Source organism: Pygocentrus nattereri, chromosome 15, assembly GCF_015220715.1.
Source record: "Pygocentrus nattereri isolate fPygNat1 chromosome 15, fPygNat1.pri, whole genome shotgun sequence".
Lineage (NCBI taxonomy): Eukaryota > Metazoa > Chordata > Actinopteri > Characiformes > Serrasalmidae > Pygocentrus > Pygocentrus nattereri.
The window spans coordinates 30,981,569-31,005,478 of record NC_051225.1 but is presented as its reverse complement, the minus strand read 5'-3'; the positions used below and the strand labels follow the sequence as shown (position 1 = coordinate 31,005,478).

At 43.1% G+C, this 23,910-nt stretch overlaps 1 protein-coding gene across 1 annotated transcript; it reads right to left on the bottom strand.

The window, feature by feature from the left end:
- zbtb7a (zinc finger and BTB domain containing 7a) lies at positions 1-23,344 on the bottom strand. Its single transcript, XM_037545447.1, has 5 exons — positions 23,309-23,344; positions 22,434-22,646; positions 13,402-13,938; positions 12,094-12,998; positions 1-3,195 (listed from the first exon to the last, which is right to left on the bottom strand). Exons 1-5 carry the CDS (start codon positions 23,342-23,344, stop codon positions 2,754-2,756), a joined length of 2,133 nt encoding a protein of 710 aa, XP_037401344.1. The 3' UTR covers positions 1-2,753.
- Between the last annotated feature and the right edge of the window lie 566 nt (positions 23,345-23,910).

The following is a 23,910-nucleotide window of genomic DNA, read 5'->3' as shown; positions in this document are numbered from 1 at the left end:
CAAAATCCATCAAACTCTCTGGAATAATAGGCTCTAGCTCCTCTGTCTAAGTGGGCCCAATTCTTTTTTTTTTTTTTTTTTAAAAAGGACAAAACTGTGCAGCCACAAAGTCAGAATTTGGAGGAAAGCATGTTGGGACGTGCCCACAAACCTGACGCTCCCAGCCCCTCAGAGTGAGTCATGTAGCTGGGACGTGGCCACAGGACAGTGCTGCACCCTCCCTGCTCCCCCTCAGTACACAGAGCCACTTTACCCATGACATTCAGTGAGAGGAGGTCTATGCTCAAACTTTGTGCATGGGGTGAAAAGCAGATGTATAACGTCGCTGTCGGAACAAAACCTCATATCTCCAAAACTGTACTTTTACAGGAGAAGGAAAAAATTTTCTAAACTTTTAATAGGAGATAATGTAAAGACAAAGTAATTTTGGACATTATCTATTGGACCATTTCAAATTCTATATAAAAAAAATAATAATAAAAAACTGGAGATTCTTCCGACTAACTGCGACAACATACTACCCACTGAAAGAAGCCTGGAGATACCTTTCCTTCTTTTGAAATTTAAATTTTCTCAATGTCTCAATAAAGGAAAAGTACCCCCAAAGGATTTGTTTACATAAACACTTCTTTACTAAAACTTTGGGTATATTTAGTCTGAAGACTGAAGAATAGGTTTTGCCTAAATAACAATTTGGTGCCAGTTTCGTGGACATGGATTGATTAGTCTTAAACTAAACTGCAACTGTAACCAATGAGAACTATTTTTAACTATTTTGGCTCTAGCAAGCTGATCCTTGGTGGGTTATTTTTTCAGGAAGTGGTTTAAACACCTGACCATGCTGACCTCACAACAATGGGATATTCCCAAACTAGCACCGTCTCAAATATTTCCACCTGCTTAGTTTCTTATGTGTCAAAATAACAAATAAAGAATTATGCTCATACATATTAACCACTGAAAAAGCTAGATGTCCCCACTTTTGACAGGCAGGCAGTTTAGAAGTATTTTTTGGGCTATGATTTAGTTTTGAGGAGCTAACCCCCCCCCCATTAGATTACGCTCTCTGCAACAAAGCTGCAGCTGCGTGCTTATTTGGCCTCCCATCTTGGACAAGTACATATTTATTGCTCGTCTGATCGCCCAGGTCGTCTCATGGATTTTGTGGTCCCTCGGGCAGAATGCTGGAATAAGCACTTCAAAACTCCCCTCCTTCTCTTTAAATAGAACTCTCTCTCTGTTGGATATCTTTAGTAAAGCTGTGCAAATGCATAAAAGGTGCTCGTCTCTACCTCTCCTTTCCCTGCATGAAAAGAGAAAACATTCTTGGCCTTGGTGCACCAGCTGTTCAGAAAACACTGGTCCTGTCTCTCCTTGCTTGCTGGCAAACCCTGCAGAAACACACAACGTCAAAATGCACTGTATCTGTATCATGGTTCATATTTCGGGTGGGAACTTGCGGGTTCCATCAAGTGCTGAGTTTAGGACTGTAGAAGAAAAAAACAAAAAAACAAAAAAAAAACAAAAACGGGTATTTCAATTAAATGCTCTCAGCGTTTTCCCCTTTTCAAACTTCACCCAGGGAGCAACCTGAAGTGAAGCTGAAGGAAGATATAACCCTATCCATCTGTAATATACCTCTTATAAAGGGACCAATATCATTATCACCTAATATATACACACATGTATACAATGTAAAGTGTCAAGTACCCAAAAACAGTCAATTCAAAGGAAAAACATCAACAATGACCAAAAAATTAAGACAAATAAAAAAAGAAATAAAGAGAAATGCTAAAAAAGAGGAAAAGCAGGCTTGCAAGAGGTACAGATTCAACATGGTTTTGCTCGATGGCAAACTGATGATGGTAGTGCTTCAAAAACACACAACCTCCTGCCCTCTCTTTTCCTCCCACAGCCTAAAATTAATGAGCCCCCCATAGTGGATTCGACTCAAAAAGTTAACCTTTTAAAAAGATAGAACCATTTCTTTTATAGAGAAAGTAACACTTAAAATCAAACCCCTGTCTGATTCTTTCTGGAACATTTAGAAAGAAGGTGCTGCATCAGAATTGCATAATATTGCCGTATTGATCGGAGACAATATAAGACTTTTTCTGTATGGTATATGTACATGTTTTTCACTGCATTAGAAAAAGATTAATTTGTTGCTTCTCCCACATCTTGGATCACTTCTTCGTTCACCTGTTGCATTAGCAGCAGCAGCAGCAGTCAGCCAGGTGATTGACACCTCACTTTTTTTTTCTTTTTTTTTTTTTTAAAGACAAAGGCCCTGTGGAATGCAACCCAGAGACGAGGAACCTGTTTCAACTGCATAGTAGCTCCACTTTGTCGTATGCATATGGTTAAGCCATTACGCCAAAGTTAATTAAACAAATACACAAATGAAGAAAACAAAATAAAACAAAACAAAAAATGACCCAGAAAGATGGAGACAGCCCGGGTGAATGATTTGAAGTGCTCTTCGCTCTTTCGACAGGCCAGTAACTGTGGCTTTATGTCTCTACGCTGAATGTTAAAGAAAACAACAACAACAAAAAAAATTTAAAAAAGAGCGCGAGAAAGAGAAACGGAAACTAAGAGATTAGATTTTTGTGACACCCTGATTTGGTTTTTAAAAGAGGAGCATGTAGTTGTAGTTTTTTTTCTTGTTTGCTTTCGTTTTTCTCATTTTTCGCTTTTTAAATTTTTCCTCCGGTTTACGTGTAGCACACCTGACCCAGCAGTGTCTGATTTTATACCGTGGCGAAGTCCCTTTGCCTCATGCTTTCATCTCCTCGGCCTTCTCCATCTGGACTGTGCATCCGGCCCTCTGGAGTGTCCTCCAGGACGGGAGTCCCTCCACCCCCCTCTGAGCGCCGCCGTGCCCTGGATGAGCGCTGACCTTGGACAGAAGGCTCTGGAGGCCCCTCCAGCAAATCATGTTCCCGTATGCGGGGCTTGCGGCCACGCCGCGACGGGATCCCGTTACAGCCATCCTTTTTCAGGTGGCGGTGCAGGTGGTCCGAGCGCACAAACGTCTTAAAGCAGCTGGAGCACTGGTAGGGGCGCAGGCCTGTGTGCACCCGCATGTGGTTCTTCAGGTCGTAGTTGTGGGCGAAGGCGGCCCCGCACTGTGTGCACAGGTAAGGCTTCTCTCCTGTATGCTTGCGCATGTGAACCTTGAGCTTGTCTTGTCTGAAAAAAAAGGGCAAAAAAACATTAATTTAGAGGTGAGAGTGATAGTCTAGCGAAAATCTGATCAACTGATAAAGTCAGCCTAAAGTGATAGTTTGTCTAACCATATTTACACGTTTTTTTCCATTATTTGAAATGGAGTTTATTAGCAAAAACATTTGGTGTCCAAACTTTGCTTCATTGGTTCTGCAGTGAAACTATGAGACTAAAGCCGGCAGTATGTTTCAAACAAAAATGACATTGTGAAGCAAAACGTCTTTTTGGCCAAACGACACAGTGGTTTGTGCTCTTACAGTGCTGCATGTGCCGCTTGCTGAAAAGAACTCCTAATTACTGGGGTGTTTGTTCTGGGATCTCCACATAACTGTTATTGTTCCTAATGCTGCGTTCAAGTGGTCTCCTTTTATCAGAAAAACGAGTCTCCAACCTGGTGGTACCATGTGAACACCTTTTGAAGTTAGATGATGAAATTGGGTAAATCAAACTTTTTTAATGCAGCATAAGTTAGCTAAGTTGTTTCATCATGGTGGAGGATAGAAGCAAACAGTCAAACAACAGAACACAATTAATCAAACTATGCAAATATAATAACTGGTAATGGTAAAGTAAATTTAAACATGTGCATTAACTTACAGTTAATTGCTGTTTCTTATAAGTTCAAAACACTAGTACAATAGGTCAAAAATTATACGTCATTTGGCTAATAAACTAATACATTAATACACAACTAACACACTTGACAACCTCAGTGTTCTGGTTATCTTTCATATAAACCATGTGAATGTGCAGGCCGGATGAACGTGTTCCTCCTCAGAGAAAACTCTCTCAGACATCCCACTGACTATTACTAGTTTACCGCACAAAGCGGGCTTCTAGTTCTGAGACACAGAGTTCTTTTCAAGTACATTCCCAATGTACCTGGAGGTAGTTCTATTACACTTAGTTCCTTCATTGTTTAAAGTACACCAGCTTGTGGCTAACAAATAATGAGTCGCATGCAAAAGTTTGAACACCCTTTTTATTGATTTTCTAAGCTAGCTTAGAAACATGTGCTTAACACATGCTTTACAAGGACAAACCAAAATGTGCCATTTTCATGCTAATTTTAGTGCAATTTCTGTTTATTCGCTGTGTCTAACACATAAATATGAAATATACCATAACTTGGCCATATTTTAGGTTTTATGTTAAATTCAGTAGTTGTGCATTCAAATGTGCAGAAGTATGTCTCTGTAGAAGATGTGTTAACTTAATCACAAAATGCAATTTATATTTTGCATATAAATGTACACAAGTTAGCACTGAAAATCAGTCTGAATAATCACACACATAAAAAGTTCTAAACACACTTGCGTATGTGGCTTCAAGCACTGAATTGTTTTTGCACTTGTCCAGATACAGATAACACATATGTTGTATGTTACACAGTGCCAGAAGCTATATAAGCAAGTGTATTCGAGATTGGTTAAGTTGACATGGTTTGAGGAAAGTTTATGATAAGCTAGTTAAGCAGTTTGCACAGTGCTAATTAGAGGGGGTTTAAGCTTCTGTTAGCTATGAGAGCCCTTTAGATCCAGTGCAGAGTGAAATAAACACACTTAAGAGTGAGGGAAAAGAGTGAGCCACTTTAATGACCAAAGCACTATTTCATAATACAACCCCAATTCCAATGAAGTTGGGACGTTGTGTTAAACATAAATAAAAACAGAATATGATGATTCGCAAATCCTTTCCAACCTATATTCAATTGAATACAGTACAAAGACAAGATATTTAATATTCAAACGGATAAACTTCATTGTTTTTTACAAATTTTCACTCATTTTGAATTTGATGCCTGCAACACGTTCCAAAGAAGTTGGGACAAGGGCAACAAAACAGTGGGAAAGTTGAGGAATGTTCAAAAAACACCTGTTTGGAACATTCCACAGGTGTGTCATGACTGGGTATAAAGGGAGCATCCCTGATGGGGTGAGGTTCATCACTTTGTGAACAATTGCGTGAGCAAATAGTCCAACAGTTTAAAACAATGTTTCTCAACGTGCAATTGCAAGGAATTTAGGTATTTCATCGTCTACAGCCCATAATATCATCAAAAGATTCAGAGAATCTGGATAAATCTCTGCAAGTAAGCAGAAAGGCAGCAAACCAACATTGAATGCCCGTGACCTTCAGCATTGCATTAAAAACCGACATCATTCTGTAACAGATATTACCACATGGGCTCAGGAACACTTCAGAAAACCACTGTCAGTGAACACAGTTCGTCGCTCCATCTACAAGCACAAGTTAAAACTCTGCCATGCAAAGTGAAAGCCATATATCAACAACACCCAGAAACGCTGCCGGCTTCTCTGGGCCCGAGCTCATCTGAGATGGACTGACGCAAAGTGGAAAAGTGTCCTGTGGTCTGACGAGTCCACATTTCAAATTGTTTTTGGAAATCATGGACGTCATATCCTCCGGGCCAAAGAAGAAAAGGACTGTCCAGATTGTTATCAGCGCAAAGTTCAAAAGCCAGCATCTCTGATGGTATGGGGGTGTGTTAGTGCCCATGACATGGGTAACTTACACATCTGTGAAGGTACCATTAATGCTGAAAAGTACATACAGGTTTTGGAGCAACATATGCTGCCATCCAAGCAACGTCTTTTTCAGTGACATCCCTGCTTATTTCAGCAAGACAATGCCAAGCCACATTCTGCATGTGTTACAACAGCGTGGCTTCATAGTAAAACAGTGTGGGTACTAGACTGGTCTGCCTGCAGTCCAGACCTGTCTCCCGTTGAAAATGTGTGGCGTACTATGAAGCGCAAAATACGACAACAGAGACCCCAGACTGTTGAGCAACTGAAGTTGTATATCAAGCAAGAATGGGAAAGAATTCCACCTACAAAGCTTCAACAATTAGTGTCCTCAGTTCCCAAACGCTTCTTCTTTCGGCTGCTCCCTTTAGGGGTCGCCACAGCGGCTCATCTGCCTCCATCTTGCCCTATCCATTGCCTCCTCTACTTTCACACCAACCATCTCCATGTCCACCTTAACTACATCCATAAACCTTCTCTGAGGTCTACTTCTTCTCCTTCTACCCAGCAGCTCCATCTCAAACATTCTTTGTCCAGTATATCCACTATTCCTCCTCAACACATGTCCAAACCATCTCAACCTGGCCTCTCTGGCTTTATCTCCATGTTCCCAAATGCTTATTGAGTGTTATTAAAAGGAAAGGTGATGTAACACAGTTGTAAACATGTCCCTGTCCCAACTTCTTTGGAACTTGTTGCAGGCATAAAATTCAAAATGAGTGAATATTTGCAAAAAACAATAAAGTTTATCCGTTTGAACATTAAATATCTTGTCTTTGTAGTGTATGCAATTGAATACAAGTTGAAAAGGATTTGAAAATCATCGTATTCTGTTTTTATTTGTGTTTTACACAACGTGCCAACTTCATTGGAATTGGGGTTGTATGATACTGTGAAATATATTTATATGATTGTGATGTAGATTATCAAGTATTTTACTTGAGAAGTTGTACTATATTGGATATGGAAGCAGAAACAAATTCTTAGAAGTTCAATGAACATAGTGGGATAAAAAAATATCACTATAGGCTCCTCCAACCTTATCACAGGACAGAAAGACAGTCTGAAAGACTCTACAATGGAATAATCATAAACAAACTCTACTTTATCCATCCTGAGCATTTTCAAACAAACTGTGACTATGGGTCAGAACTATATTTCTTATACTGCTTTCCTCATATGATTTTACGAAGTACCCATACAAAAGCAGTTGTGTGGGCAGAAAGACTTCATATGCATCAGAGTGTTAAAGCATAATGCCAAGAAGTATGATATCATGCTTTTATTTAACAACCCACAAGCCTTTAACCTCTATTCTCACAAATAATTCACCTTCCTTCAAAAGACATAGGTTTGATTATCTCGCAATGTTTGTTTGCTCCCAGATGGGACTGGGTCATTTGGGGACGAGGGCCATAAAGCTTGAATCTTTATCTCTATAATTTCTCTGTGAGTCAATGAGGCGCTGTAGGGCTCAATGTTCACCATGGAGCTCCAGTGGGCTTGGAGGCTCCCAAAGGAGTGTGACAAGGGGTGACGTTTTATGAGTGTAGTAAAGCAGAGATTTACAGTAGATGATAGTGATCAGCTACAGCACTTCACCTACTTGCATGAAAACTTTTGTGCTGTAGCAGACCAGAAGGAGATTATTTCACCAAAATACTGCAACATCAAAGGCATAAGTTGAACGATCACTGGGCACCCAGCTGACTATGAAACGAAGATTGAAAATCAAGACAAGAGGTGTGTTGAGAAACATGTTTTGAGGAATGCAGTTTAACTTTCCCAGGTGCCCTCATTTGTCCCACCGCCAAGACAGGATAAAGTAGTTAAAAGCAGTTATATTGTACTCTGTGGCATAAAACACACACATTTCAGTATTTGGAACTTGTTCATAATAAATTTTAGTTATATCTTAAACTTCATGGACATTTAGTCCTAAAGTTCATTACAGAGTAACCAGATGAAAACAATTCAAAATGATTGAGCTATTCGTGAAGTCAATGTGAATCAGAAATGACAATGCATTTTTCTTCCGTACCAAGTACCACGTACTTCTGAGGAAAATGTAATGGGTGGAGGTGGGGAAATATGATATTATTGATTGACATTATTTTTTCTGCCTGTTGGTGCACAGTGATAAAATCAAAATTACCAAAATGGGAAAATATATTTTAATGACGAGGAAAAAAGATTTTGTCTTGAATGATGAATGAGGAATCATGATTAATATGATCAGGGACATGAACTAACTGGGGACATTTTGATTTCTACTTAACTTTCAGTTATAGGAATGAGGTAGAGGTTGACATTGTCTATTTCCCAGTGCCTCTGGCTTAAACATGTTACAATTTGGCCACAAAAAATGTGGTCAGAGTTTGTATTTTATCAAACCACCAAATCCAATTAAATTTTCACACTATCACAAATATCTGCCACTGATAACAAAACAACTACTTTTCACCCTTTTAGGCAGGATCCACCGCCTGTTTGGTTAGACACAGAACAAACTGCATTAAATCAGATTTTGTCAGAATTTTGCCAACTGGCTAACATGGCAGCAAGTGACAACAACTTTCTTGAACAACACATGTTCTCTGTAACCTGCCTCGGGATGGATGGGCTGTTAAAATTTGGCTTTATTGCCAGTGGCTGTGCTGCTTATTGAAAGATTGGGATAATCGTCATGATTATGGAAAAATAAGCTATTAGAAAATCTCAGTGTTGAGTAGAGAAGATCATTTATGTGGCTAGATTTTATGATTTTGAGATCAATATGCTATTCTGTCAAATGTGTCATCAGTTTCCCATCAGAGGCAGAGAGAACAAGCTCATTCTTTACTGGGAATAACACAATACTCAAAAGGACGACCCCAGCTTCCAGCATGAATGCTGATACAGCACAACGATCTTAAACAGCACCTGACAGGTTTTTGGAACAAATTTATTTGCTGAATTTACCATATTAGAAAAAAAAAACCTTTAAATATTAAATGTGCCATACCTTTTGCTTTGTTTTCCCCAATATATTAAATTAAACAAATAAACAATAATTGTGCTTTAAAATGTGCAAAAGTGTGTTCTCTGTAGAGGGAAAACCAAAAATAAACAATAAATTGACCTGGGGTGCTCAAACCTTTGCAAACGAATATATATACACAATAAACAAATTCATAATCTTGGTCATAATATTCATTGGCTTGTAGGCAATGCACATTTTTTTTCATCTGTCGACCCTTGAACTCACCGACAGATCTGTGAATTTAGAGGTTAATTTATATACTTACAAAACATTTAAAAACATCTGGGCATGTCATCTGAGACAGAGATGGCTAATGTAGCTTAAAGCATACTTGAAAAATCAAAAGTGTGAAAGGAGGGGGTTTAGCTTCTAAGAATGACCAACATGCTGTGAACTGTGGCGTTTTGCACCAATAAGGGAGCTATGCTGTGATCTAAAGTGCAAGGTCTTGTGTTGGTAGACCTCTGCACGCATTACCCCTCAGCCTCCCTCCCCCACTGCCTGTGACCAGGGCAGAGTACAACTAAATAAACTACTGCGGCTGGCCAGCCCGGAACTGTGGAGGCTTACTGTACAAACACGCACATACACACGCTCACACACACGGACACACTTACGTATATAAACACAAACATTCAAAAAGACATGGATATATAAACACACACAGGTTTGTTTTTATACAACATCAGGACATGGGGTAAGCATTATTTACATGTAAGAACCTGTATGTAACCTGTATGTAAGAATTACTGTATGTAACAGTAATTTTCTAAGTCTAACCCTGAACCTACCTCTAAACTTATATATATAACACATATAGTAATAAACAGTAATGCTTTTACCCTTTCAGTTTATCAAATATGTACAGTACTGTGCAAAAGTCAAAGACTGCCCTTCATTTATTTATTTTCCAGTTAAAACCACTGCATTGAGAACAAGTAATTCATTTCAGCATAAGGGGAATTAGCTGAAAACAAAAATTTAATAGAAAATTATACAGAAGCCTCAATAAGTAAATATAATTTTATCAGAATTTAGTGTGTCCACCACTTTATTACAGCTTCCATTAATTCTTGGTAACCTGCTTTCAGCTTTTCAAAGAAATCTGCAGGAGTATTTTTCCAGTCATAGAAGTTGGTTGCATTTTCTACTTCTCACAATCCAAGTAATCCAAAAGACATTCCTAATGTTCTGAGAACACCGGCAACTTATTTGTTTGCCAATTTTCTTTTTTTTTTAAATTTCCTTTTCTTAGTAAGAATCTTGACAGCTACACATCTTTTCAGACTCCTAGTGTTGAGCTGTCTTTTCACAATGAAAGAATGGAGAAATACCTGTGGATTTTTTTTCAGATGCGAGATGAGTGGAGCTTTCATCTCTCAAAGAAAAAAAGCTTTAAATAAGCTTTATGGTGACAGGAGTTGTGCATGGTTGTTATGGGTGCCATTTCTTTTTGGTACCTTTTAATAATCGTCTGAACTCCAGTTTACCTTACTTATGCAAGTGGATTATGTTATATCTAGTCTTAGAAATATCTCCTGAAAAATTTACTTGTGCTATGTTGACTAGAAATTGAATACATGAAGAATGGTCTTTAACTCTTGCACAGTACTGTAGCTTTTGTAAGAAGCACATTTTAGTTTACATTTGCATGAAAATATGCTGAAAATGTACAAAAACACAAATATAGAAGATAATGCGCATGCACCAAAACACTGTATTCACTGTCAAACTCTCACACGCGCACAAACACACTGTAACCTATATAGTGGCCCGCACTGGCGCACATGCACGCAAACCCATGGGACAGTATAATAAAGTGGTGCGTTGACAGAATTGAATTATTTAAAGGACAGGATTGATTTATTACAGCGTGAGAGAGACACATTCTTAACCCTGATCAAACAGGATTAAGATTACAATGCCCCCTTCCCACTGCCTGCTGCATTTAGATCCACCTAACACAAATAGGCTCCTGGATATTTTCAGTGCAGCATCTATTTCCAATGCAAGTCCCCTGATTAATTCATTAAGGGGATAGTTTCATGGAAGAGGTGATGGCCTTAAGTACAGCGAAAGCCACCCCTAGCAGCTCGCTAGCCTGCATTCAGCACACAGCGGCTTTCATTAGACAGACTGGCTGAAAGAGGGCCCCGTGTGCTGGGGGCAATAATCAACGCAACACCCGGGATCACAAGTTCAAATAACTCACTGGCACAGATAGGGCACCACTCTGTAATCCCTCTCAATATCGACATGGAGCGGTTTACAGCAGCCTCATTGCTGATAAGACACAGCCAGGCCATGCCAACCACAGCCCATTTTTATTGGATCCCCCTTGTTAAAATTCCAGGACTTTGTCATGCAGCCTGCCTGTCACTATAAAATGTTGTTTTATAGCTGCTTGCCTCCTCCGGCATAGTGAGTACCTGTCCATTTTCCTCGTCCATAGGGTTTTAATATAGGATCCTGGTTAGGTAGCAGTACATTGCTCTCTGTGTCACCATCCACCACCCCTACCTTTTCTTTATGGCTATTTCTTGCCTGACAATTCAGATTGAAACATTTCTCAGTGTAATAGCAGTACTGTTGTGTGCCTTACTGCATTCAATATGAAACTCTTGAACCATTGGCTCTGTGGTTTGACTGGTAAGACACATGGTAGGGATGTAGATCTCTGACCTCACAACAATTCAGGATACACCCTGGACAGGTCGCCAGTCCATCACAGGGCAGACAGACAGACACAGACAGTCACTCACACACTCACAACCTGACGGAGAAGCGGCTTAGAAAATGGATGGATGGATGGATGAATGGATGGATAAAGCATTTTTCAGGGGCAAAAAGGAGTGCATGCTTTATTGAATAACACCAACAACCTGTTGTTCCACTACATATTACGATGTCGCCAAACTGCATGCATGCGATTTTACTCTCCTACTAACAGTAATTCCCTCTCAGTGGACAATGCAGTAATGTTCTCCTGGTGCACAGGAAGCATTCGTAATACTTTATAACATGATGCACTCAGTTTTTCCTAAACTGCAATACTCTACAGCAAGAATAGGTGATAGGGCCTCTATGGAGACTAAGGAGACTAAGAAATCAGAACTTTGAAAGGCAATAGCATTGTGCCAGAGGCAAAGTGAAGGGAAATATCAAAATGGTGCAATTCATAGATTTGCCCAGTGTAAATCAATAGATTAACTGAGTACAGTATCAGAAGTTAGAATATAGTAACCATTAGTTGCAGCCTGATCAGAAACGCAACAAACCCTCCTGGCTTACCTGGTAAAGCGCACTTTGCAGATGGCGCACTCGTAGGGCTTCTCTCCTGTGTGCGTACGGATGTGGCGGGGGAGCTTGCCCGCCCCCTGGATTACCTTGGAGCAAATGGGGCACTTCTGGAAGGCCTTGGAGCGCATCTTCCTCTCTCCGCTGCTGCCGCCCCCTCCGCCTGGCTGACCCCCACCACCCCCACTATTACCCCGCACAGACCAGAGTGGCAGGAGGCCCTGTGCCATGGCAGCACTGCTGGCCTCCTCTTGCTGCGCACTGTTAAAGTACTTCAAGTAAAACTCCACGTCGGGCTCTTCTCCGTCTGGCCCATCATCCTCAGCCCCTGCGGCCCGGTCCTTCTGACGCTCTATGGAGTCCATCATCTGCTGTAAGAGAGTGCTGGCAGGCCCTCGCTCAGTCTCCCTCTGCACAGGGGCCTCTATGTCCCGCTCCACCTTGGGTTCCATTGGATGGAGGTAGAAGTGTCCATTTTGGGACGGGGCATAGAAGCGAGAGAGAGCGTCTGCGCCATTTCCCCGAGTCCACAGCAGCGCTTCCTTGGTGACATCAACAGGCACTCCGTCCCGTTGTTTTTCCTCCTCCTCAGCTTGTTCGTCATCGTCCTCCAGGTCAGGGAGCAGGGGTGGCTGGGCTAGGACCTGGGCAAGGGGGGAGAAATAAGTGGCCGGGCCGGGGGGCGTGCCGTTGCTGTCAGCGCTGCCGTTGCGCTGGCTAAAGTGCAGGTGTGCGGGCGGGTCCCTGAGCTCTGGCGTGCTACAGCTGCTGCCCCAGTGCGCCCCCCGCTGGAAGAACTCCAAGTACTCGCGGGCGCGCAATCGGTTGCCCTTCTCTCCTCCAGTCCTTCGGTGCTCCTCGTCCTCCTCTATTTCGTCCTCTCCTTGCTCACTACCCGCCTGAGAACAGCAAATGGGAGCATGATGCTACACTCAACAACTGCCACACATGTGAAATCATTCATATTTTTCTGCAAATTTTAGTGCACAGTTTATTTGTGGAGGTTTTTTATTATTATGTATTTGTTTATGTAGCATAACATACTGGAAAAAAATATGCGATAACTTTTGCACAGGCCACATTTGATGTTTTCCCCCTAATGTGTTAAATTAATCAAATAAGCTGTAATTATGCCATAAAATGTGCAGAAGTGTGTCAATTTGACCAAGACTTTTGCAAATAAAAACACATATCTAACCCTATATAACACAATATACTGTGTGCGTACACATACACACACACAAACACACACACACACACACACACACAGAAACTCTTCCCGTCGGAGAGCAGTTGACCCACCGGCGGGGAGAGCACTTTGGTGTCCAGCAGGTGCGTACACACGTCTTGAACGGGTGAGATCTCCAGCAAGCGGGCGGCGCTCAGGATGTCTGCCACACTGCTGCGACTGACAGTGAGCGTGGCTGTGTAAGCAAAGTCCAGCAGGGCGGCCAGCGCCTCGGGCCGCACAAAGTCAAGCGCGTAGACACTCTGACGGTCAGCGGCCAGGCCTGAGGTGAAGAGCTTGTGGAAGTAGGTGCTGCAGGAAGCCAGAACTGAGCGGTGGGCGGGGAACTCGCGCTCCTGGGCCACAAGCAGCACGTCGCACAGCAAGCCGTTGAGCCGCTGTCGGTTCAGACCCCCCAGCAGGTCGGCACTGTGCTCAGGGAAAGGGATACCCACGGGACCTTCTTCTGCGTCGCCTGTGCCCCCGCAGGCCCGGCCTTGCCGCCCCCCCCGCCCACCGGCGCCCGACGACATCTTCCACCAGCCTGCCGCCGAGCCGCCAATCGCAGCCCCCACCCGCGCGTCCGTCCTGCCGTCTGTCCGTCTGCCTGTCTGCAAACACAAAAGTGTCTAGGATTAAACAGTGAAAGATGACTGGTGTTAATATTAATATAGTACATTTGATTTTACAAACTTGGGCATTGTGTTTATATTTAATTATGGTATGTCACATTATTTATTACTAAGTTGGCTAAAAAGCTAGCAAGCTAGCTAGCCCATTTGTTTCAACCCTCGTTCTTGCTCTGCATACTTTTGTGATTGTCTTACTCTAACCCAATGATCAAGCATCTAATTAAGCAGTCATTCCTGAGCTTAAATGATATGATCATACAAACTCTAAAATGTGACTGGTCAGTTGTAAAATTCTGGTAGCCCACTAAAAGACCTCAGACAAGTACTGTGAAAGAGCATCTATGCAGATTCTTCTTCCTCTTCTCCTGACAGTTTGTCTTACTTCAGAACTGTTTCTTTCTGGAATCTTCATTCTGGGGCTCATGGACAGTTCAAAAACAAACAACGTGGGCCTGAAGATGAGGAGGACTGTGAATGTTACTACAATGCAGCAAGAACATAACAGTAAACGTAATGCACTAGTTAAAAGATATCACGCTTCATCTCCATCTCACATTCCCACTAGGTTATGTACTGTGTTCGAAAAAGTGGAGTGTATGATCTAAGCTTTATCACCGATGATTCACTCATACATATAAATGACTTTCATTTGATCCTCCTTCTTTATCTCCAATACACTTTACCTTTATATATGTCTGATAAAACTATCCAGCATGGATGTTGCCAGACTAGACAAAAGTATAGATGAAATTATTCACCCCCCCCACACCAGCGGTGAACCATGACTATCAGAGTACTTCAGTTCGTGCCATAAATGGAGGAATTGGAAATGACTAAACTGGGGAGAAAACCAGGTAAATAAATAAATAAATAAAATGAACTAAAAAATAGAAATATTTTTATTTCACAGAACTATGAAGGAATAGAAGATCTAGAAGGCCTTAGGTTCTGCAACATGCTGCTGTTAAAGAACATAATTTCACTCCATTAAATTGTTTTACATAGTACACTAAACATTTCACTACAGTAGTTCATTCTAAATAGTATCATCCAACTAGTACAGTCTATTACAAGTGATTACACTAAAGTATTCCAACTCTGCTCAAACGCTAACAGAAATGCTTGTTAAGGATATCTCATTTGCTGTGATCTGTTTTGGGTGTTAAACAGCCTTAATCCCAAGCAGGGTGAAAGAGGGCAGAAGAGAAGAGAAGAGAAGAGAAGAGAAGAGAAGAGAAGAGAAGAGAAGAGAAGAGAGCATGTATGGGTCAAGCAGAGTACGGGGAGAGATGAGCGGCACATAGAGTGAAGGACTGTGTAGCATGTGCCCTCAGTAGCGTGTCACTCTGTTGCTGGGTGGGTGTAGGAGGAGGTCGGGGGGGCTGTTGAGCACCGGCCTGAGTGAAAAAAAAAAAACCTACCAGAGGAGGAGGAGGTGGTGCTGGTGGTAGAGGAGACGCGCAGGGCTGTGAGGGAACGGTATTAAATAGGGAGGTTGTCAATCCGGTCTGAGCCGGTTACCCCACCCTGTACTGTGTGCCAAGTTTCAGGAAAGGCCTGTCCCCTTGCTCACGTGTAAGGGGGGGGGGGGATTAAAATGATCGACTGCAGCCCAGGCAGGGGTGGGAGGGGAGGGGGGCTTTGGAAAGCAACCCTCCTCGATTTGTCTGTTCAAACACGCACACACACACATACGCATGCACGAAAGCCAAACAGCCTAAACACCCCCCCCAACAACCCTCCATCTGGCAGAGCAACCCAGCAGGGGGTGAGGCTGGGGGGATTATTCTCTATAAGAGCAACACATTCAAATGACATTCCTTCAGATCAAGCCCCTTGGTATGTACACAAGACCTGCTCGACCTGGGCCGCTTTACCACTCCCACACACCCTCTTACAAAACTGCTTCCTTCCTCACCTAGAACGCTGCTGGCACGACATCAGGACACTGCAGAGGTCATGCTTAGGTAAAGAGCAATGTAAATGCTCTAAACAATGCTTTCTGCTTGGATTGTTCAACCTAGATGCGACAAAATAAAATGAGCTCTATATTACTTTAAGTAAGCAATGAATTTAGCTGCTAAATATTAAAAACCACAAGAATACCTCAATCTAGGGCACATAAGCAACCCACACGCTTCTATATAGCGCACCTCAGGGAAGTCCTTCCAATAATAGTTCTACTCTAGACCACATCTTGAAGTTCAGTGGTAATGATCCTAAGCCAGGGCTTAAGCCTTATTCTCTCTGTCGCCTTCAACTCCTGTGCCATGGTGATGGGCACCTGCACGCTCAGCTTCCACACCACAGCCCTTGTTTTTTTCCCTAGGAGCACTGATAAACCCCTGCATGCCGGGCAGATCGGCGCTCATTTCACTATCTCTCCCATGGCTCATTTGAATTGGCCAGGGAAAGCACTGACCAAGAGGCAAGAGAGTAACGGACAAACACTGCTGAATTTTACTGGCAGAAGAGGGGGATACACCTTGTGATTAGGCTGAAGGTATCATATCACAATTTGAGTGCTATATATTGCAACTGCAATATGCTTCACGACATATTAACACCCTGACCAGACTTTGATATTATATTTATGTACCCACAAAACACTCATCTGGATTACTGGATTAGTCAAGATGTTCATAGTACACAAACAATTTTGTAAGTCAAAAGGCTCATTTGCATATTGCAGTCTCTGCTATGGAAATACTGCAAAAGCCCATGCAATAGTTAAAAAATTACAATTACAATGCATTTACATTATATTCTGCATCTCTTCTTCTAATTTAATAAAAATATGACAATTATCTTAAAATATGTTTTCCAGCCCCACATCTGATTCAGTCAAGAAGATGGAGTATGAGAATCTAGCAACGAACCAGAACGAGGAAATAAGCAAGATTTGACCAAAAGCTGACTAGCAGGTCACAAAAGTGGCTAGCAGGTGACAAAGTGCTGTCCCTGTCCCAACATAAACCCAGGTCTAGGCTGAGAGAAAGAGGAAACACTGCAAACAAACCTGATCCTGACACCTTCTCATGGCTCCAAACATTCCTCATCACTAATTCATTGCTGTGGGTGACGGGGGCTGTGCTTCGGCCCCAACGGCTCGCTTGCAGGCCTCTGCCATAGGCCGCACGCACAAGCCTGCCGCTGCTTTGCAAGTCAAACCACAATTCACTGTGAGTAGCCATCCCACCCCCTTCACCCTACCCCAGGCCTGCTTTGCTGCGGCCAGTGTGGAGAGCAGTTATCGGGATTTTTCGGACACAATACAACCCTATAAGCCAAGCATCAACCGCTGGTATATAATTTTGAGAGATCTGCAGAAAGTAAAGCTGCTGAAAGTAAATGCTTTATTATTTTCAGTAGCCATGTACCTGCACTCCTATGGTGGTTACAGTACAAAGTGCTCTGTTTTAGTAAACAATGTAATACCTACATAAATTATGTGTAATTAAAAAAAAAAAAAGCACTGTATATTCACTTAACGACCGCAATGTGCAATCAAGCAGACGTGACACTGTTGTTACACTGACGTGCCTGAACAATGCAAACAATTCCACCCAGAGATGAGTTAGCATCTGTGAAGAAGAATAAAAAGCAGCAAGTCTGTTTCCAGTGAAGTTCTTAGAGTGCTACTCCTTACCTCAAGTGACTCTGAAACGAACAGAGCTAAACACAGCACACCAAATCATATCATTCATTACATCAACTGTAAACTGACAGCTCAAAATGAAACATCTTAGCTGAGCACATACCACACATTCCAGGAACACACACTGACTTATGACATAAACCAAAACAACCACAGGTGTTCCTTGGGGTAAAGCACTTTGATGGACGCTTTTGGTTCTTTTTATGAGGCTGTTTAATGTGTTCTTAGCCTGCACAAGTCACCTTCTACAAAGAGTTTACTGAGTAGAACAAAACACGAGCACGGGAATCCTTCGATAGAGCCCAGTCAGAGAGAGGATTACTGGCACGCATATGAGCTAACACAGTCCACATCAGCTCCAATATCTAGTGCAGCATGGACAAAGGGTGTGCAGAAGCATACCCTGCCTGGTGTGTCCACTCAGTGCTTGTGTGTGTGATTAGTAGCACTGGCTCGGGGAGGGGGGAGGGGGGATTCACTACACACAGGTCGGCAGAGTTCAAGGTCAGGGCCGAGAGGATATTAGCGGATAATCGGAAACACTATGGAGAGGGGGGTGTCTAGTTCCAAGAAGAACAGGATTTTGAGCAAGGCCTTGCGTATGAGTCACTCCTGCCAGCAGCGGTTAGAGAAGCCTGATTGGTCGTGCAGAGCACAAGCAGGAAGTGGGCGAACAACTGATAAAACTGGAGTTGTAGGGTTGGGCTGTTTCACTGGAGATATGTCAGTAGCCTGCCAAAAATCCAGGCTTGTGTTCACAATGCCCCCTCAAAGGTAGTGGGTGAGGCTGCTTAAAAAATGAACGTACACCACTTGCAAGCCTTCTTGACTCTGTTGCAGTCTGTTTCAGCTGCTGCCAACTTTCTCCAGACCTATAAAAACAGTGCCTAACCCCGTACAACCCCATGTCTTCACTTCATTGAACAATTAACCTCACTTCATCTCGTGTCACAATGATTTGAGTTCAAGGAACAAGTTTTGTTTTCATGGTGAGAATTCAACAGTCTGGAGGTCCGTCAAGAGCCTCAGTCATTGCTAAATGAAAATGGCAAAACGTTGGATGAGGTACAATAAAAGATCAGCTTCTGAATGAGTAACGATGTGTTTACAATACTCTCAAACCAGTCGCGGCTTTATCGAGAGGTTAGACCTAAGTGTGAAAATGTCAGACGCCCCCTCATAGTTTGACCAAAGTTTTCCAGGCCCGTTTCCCTGCATCTGGCAGCGTGCTGGCCACAACTTCTGCAAGTCTTTTTGGACACTGCGGCCAAGCTTACAGGAAACCAGTGAAGAGAGACGAAACAACGCAAACCCCTCCCCATCAAGACAGTTAACAGCCTCAGTATGGCTCTAGAGCAGTGCTTCCCAACCCTGATCCTGAGGTACCCCTGTGTTGCCCCTTTTAGATTTTCCCTGCACTAACACACCCACTTAAACTGAGGAAGGGTTTGTTAATTAGTTTGTTTAATCAGGTGTGATACAGTAGGAAAAACACAAAAATGTATTCCAAGACCAAGGTAAAGAAAAACAGTGAGAAATTGAGAAGATATTGCTGTTGTTAGAACAAAAACTTCTCCAAATGGTAACTTTACAGAAGAAGGAAAAAACCTTCTTTACTCTTAATGTAAGGCAATGGAACCAGACTTTGCCACATAATTATTGGTCATTTCTTTTGATCCATTTATCATGATATTAACATACAATGCAAAGGGAAACAGACATTTTCAAATTATGTCAAAAACTGGAGCTATGAGGTTTCGTCCCAACGACAGCGATATATTTTATGAGGGAAGCAGATATACTAAAACTGAAAACCCAAGATTTCCATAGATGGTCATTCTAACTACCGATAGGCAGTAAAGTCAGTTGCAGCCCCTTAGAGCATTTTTCCATTGTGCAGTGCAGTACAGTACAGCACTGTATGATTACAAATCGGAAACCCAGAACAATCCATACCCTAGACGAGTGCCTATATGAAATAATAGAATGGTGAAAGTAGGCAAAGTTCTCTTTAGCTCATGGGACTTTATGATTTCTCATGTGAATCTTGTGTTAACAGCAAATACAAATAACAGTAGCAACAAAGGACGAGCTACAAGTTCTATTTTACCTTTTACTTGCCATTTGGTTTTACTTCACAGACAGCCATTTTTTTCCCATACCGTTTTTATTTCAGTGTCACCCTGTGATGACACCATTTGACAAATCAGTGGTTTGCACCATTACTAGCTCCACCCACACACTCCAGTTTGGTATGACCCAGTGAAAAGGACAACTAAATTCAGCTCAAGTATTCAAGTGCAGTTCAGTCCACATGGCAGCGTCAAAATATGTGATCGTGGATCTCTAACCACCAACTGTATTGTAAAGCATGGTCCGGTGCAAAACTGCCATACACAGTCCATTCACAAGACCTCAATACTGAGAAAGGAATATCTACGCACATTCTTGTTCCTCTTCTACTGCCAGCTTGTCTTACTACAGACTTGTCTCTTTCTAAACTGTAGTACCCCTGCCCTACACATTTTAGCGTTTTCTCTCACTTTAACTTGTTAATTAGCTGATTAGTTGGATCACCAAAATGCGCAAAGCAAGGGTACTCCAGGACCACCACACTAACGTTACCAGTGCCCTTGTGCGCATGTCTCTCTCCTTCTCTGTTGCAGAGGCCCAGCAGAGTGGACGGAAGATGACTTCCTGCGTGACTCTGGTGATGGTGTAACAGAACCCGCTCTGTTATCAGATGACCAGCTCTCCCAGACACTGCACTGCGCTCGTCCACCGCCGGGCCCACCACAGCTTCCACTTCCTCCTTTCCGCCTCTGCTGAGGAGGCGAAAAAAAAACGCACCTCCCACCCTCTGCCGCTGTGTCATCCACATATCTTTCAATGATCACGCAAAGGTAAGTGTGTCAAGGACTCTCCTGCGCACAACTGAGGCCCAGCTCCAGAACGGGCGAATGGGGGCAGGCGAGAGAATAACCTTACAGCAATCGGATTCCACGTTACTGTAAAGGAAACTAAGAAGTAGGCCTTACTCAACGTGTCGACAGAGTCCCTGCAGATAAGGACAAGTGGAAGAAGGCCCTTTAAAGAGCGCAATGAGAGCATAATGAGATGAGTTCTCTGATTACCGATAGGGAGGTTCGCTTGCTGCAGCCCATCTCCCAGCATCACAGTCTTTAATTTGATCACTTCAAAAATGCTTCACAACAACCCACCCTGCCTGCTGCCCCCGAACAAAATGAAAAAACAGGTTGGCCGCTAGAATGCCTACACGACTGAGCATTTTGCTTGATCGCCCATAGTTTTTTAGTCCACTAAGACAGTCCCTTCTGAAATCTGTCACAATTGCCTATCCTAGATCATGACAAGGATTTGAACTTTCTGAGTTAGAGAGAACTGAAATCTTAACAAGAAATGCAAAGCAATTTACCATAAGAAAGCTGTCTCAGAGCACATGTGACTTGGAAGTATTCTAAGAAAAGCGTTAAGTGTTAAGTCTACGCACAAGTGCTGAGCGGTTGACCAAGGGTGTGAATGTAGAGACTATGCATAGAAACTAGTCCAAGTAGAAATTCTGTGCAGTCAAAAAAAAAAAACATCTCAATTGAAAAGTGAACTCTGTGCTGGGTTTCTGAACAGGTGACATATTATCTGCGCAAATCATCTCATTTTCAGTACGAATTCACTCCCAACGATTTCTGATTTATTTGAAAGAAAAGCAACATTAGTGTTTGCTTAATGGGTGGTGCTCTTAATGTTCTCACACACAGTTCAGATGGCCTCATAACATTCCTACCCAGGTGCTGCGACCTAAATTGACCCCATGGTGTGATTTACCCATATACAAAGTACACGCACTTCAAGTGGGCGCAGATATGCGTGTCATTCACACTGCAAGTAAGACACAATAAAGAGTGGCCTCACCCCTGACAAGACAAGGAGCCTTTTCTGTGTATTGTTCAGACACTGGGCGTCATCAGTGAATAAAAATACCCCTTGCGCCCTCCCTGTACCCGCACCATCGAAAAACGAGTCGAGCGAGTATGGGTTGGAAATTATACGCATACATCCTTGAATTAAAAAAAAGACAGAGAGACAGTGAGAGAAAGAAAAGAGAAAGAAAGAGAAAGAGTTTCGTTAAATGGCTTCATGCACAGGACACCCATGCACACTGCTGATCTGACTCAAGTCATGAGACGCTACCAAAAGACCCTCAGTGATAACAGTGAGGGGGATGTGCATAAAGACTGAGCTATAAAAAGTATGAGGAAGGGGTTAGAGACACACCAGCCACATCTGCCAGCGAAAGAGACTAAAAGCCTCAACAGAGATTTCAATTTGTGGCATTATCGCATAAATAAATTGAACTTTTTTCAAGAGTTCAGTCCTCCAGAGGTGCTCCATTTTCTCACATGTGCCAAAGGACCATATCAACTGTCTAATAGTGTTCAACTTTGCATCTCAGACTTTTTGCTAAGAAAACATTTCCCATTTTCAGTGGGTCAATTTCGAGTATTAATGCCTTAATGATGCCACTAAGTAAAAGTAACTCCTTTAAAAGTTAACACAAGCCAGATATAACCTCTTCGGGGTATACCTTAGTACAGCAAGGCCTCCGTTTTCCATCTCTACTCCATCTGCAACTGGGTCAAGCTCTCCAAGCTCAGTCAAGCCTAGTCTCTCTCTCTCTCTCTCTCTCTCTCTCTCTCTCTTCCTTTCTCCCCTTTAAAGATCCCACTAGCCTTCTCTCCTCCTGTCTTCTCCACTTTGGGCAGCAGAGAGAGTGAGAGTGCTGTTAAGAAGCGCTTACCGGCCAGACAGAAACGTGTCTCTTTCCTTGGGCCAGCCTCAGTCCTACCCTTAGCCTGCTTGCCTCCGTGTCTGGGCAGGACCCTGCCGTGGAGCAACTGCAGACAGGAAACTTCAGAGTGGCCCTGGCTTCATAGGCAAGCCCTTGCCTGATCCCACACAGGCAGACACCTACTAACCACCCCCCCTTCTCTCCCTCTCTCCCCCCACCCCTCTATTTTCAGCCCACTGCTCTGGCTTCACTTCCCCCTCTGCGATTGGCCTGACAGCTACTCACTCACCACACCTCCCCACTGGGATAGGCTGCCGGCTGTTCCCTTTCCTGTATGGCCAAGGGCATGGCACTCTGGGATGTGGAGTTCTTTGGAGCTACTTCACCTGGTTCTAGGCCACCACTGTGGAACTACAAGTCCCAAGCTGTCCACTCTCACCACCCCCACACCTCGGAGCCTGCTTCAACGTAAGCACTCGGAGCTGAATTATACACTACAGTGTGTTGCTAGCAGGATGCCAGGTATTAAAAGTACAGACCAGCCATCAAGCTGGGCCAGGCACAGAGTGAAATAAAAAAATTCACACCTCTCTGAGACAAAAACAAACACTATAATATTGACGTGTCTAGCTGGCCTAAATAATATGAAGCCACACAGAAAAACTTAACTGGTCTTGACCTAAATAAGACTTTTTAACCACAGAAATATTCCAACCCAGCAGGAAAGAGGCAGCAAAAAATAATCCAGAGCCGAAAGCTCTGACACAAGTAATCCATCACCGCTGATTCCCTGTGTAATGACAACGAACCAAAAAGTAAAAGCCTGTCACATGCCACTTCTACCTTGTCCCATGGCATTATTTTTGGTTCCTCCTTCCTCTCACACTGTCCCACTCCTCCTCTTTCAACCCCCCCGCCATCTCTCACCAAACTAAGAGTGCTAATGCCTAACAAAATGGAAATAAAGTTCAGGAAAGCAATGGCAATATATAAAAGCAAGCGAAATGAGTTAAGTCTGCAGGGAAAAAAAGAAGCAGCTCAAGTCCTAAATGCACAGCAACCCCCCGGCCCCCCCTCACTAGCCCCTTTGCTCTTTCTGCCCCCCTCCCTCATTCCATTCTCTTCTCCTGTGGTCGGCAGGCCCTGGACAGACGTGCAGGGGGACTGAGAGGGGGGGTGTAAACTCACCTGCGATGGCCGTGGTGCTGCTTGTTGTGGCTTCTCTCTTCCCTCCTCTCCTCTCCTCCTCTCAGGAGCTCTCTTGCTCTCTCCCTCTCTCTCTTTAGCTGTCCCTGCTTCTCAAAGCCCCGTATGCGCTAAACAGGCAGCAGCAGATCAACTCAATTCCCTTCCTGGTTTCTGGAGGGCAAAGAGGTCCCTCCCTTTCTCTGTCTCTCTCTCTCTCTCTCTCACTCCCTCTCTCTCTCGCTCTTAAAGAAACAGCATTCCTCCCTTGCCGGTCTCCTCTACACCTCTCTGGGGAATA

Excerpts from the sequence above, each read along its gene's own strand:
- zbtb7a (XM_037545447.1), bottom strand. The coding sequence starts at position 23,344 with ATGGCGGGGGGGTTGAAAGAGGAGGAGTGGGACAGT. Across the intron at positions 13,939-22,433 it reads GACACGTTTCTGTCTGGCCG|ACAGGCAGACGGACAGACGG; the intron begins GTAAGCGCTTCT and ends TTGTGTTTGCAG. Across the intron at positions 12,999-13,401 it reads CCAAAGTGCTCTCCCCGCCG|GCGGGTAGTGAGCAAGGAGA; the intron begins GTGGGTCAACTG and ends TGCTGTTCTCAG.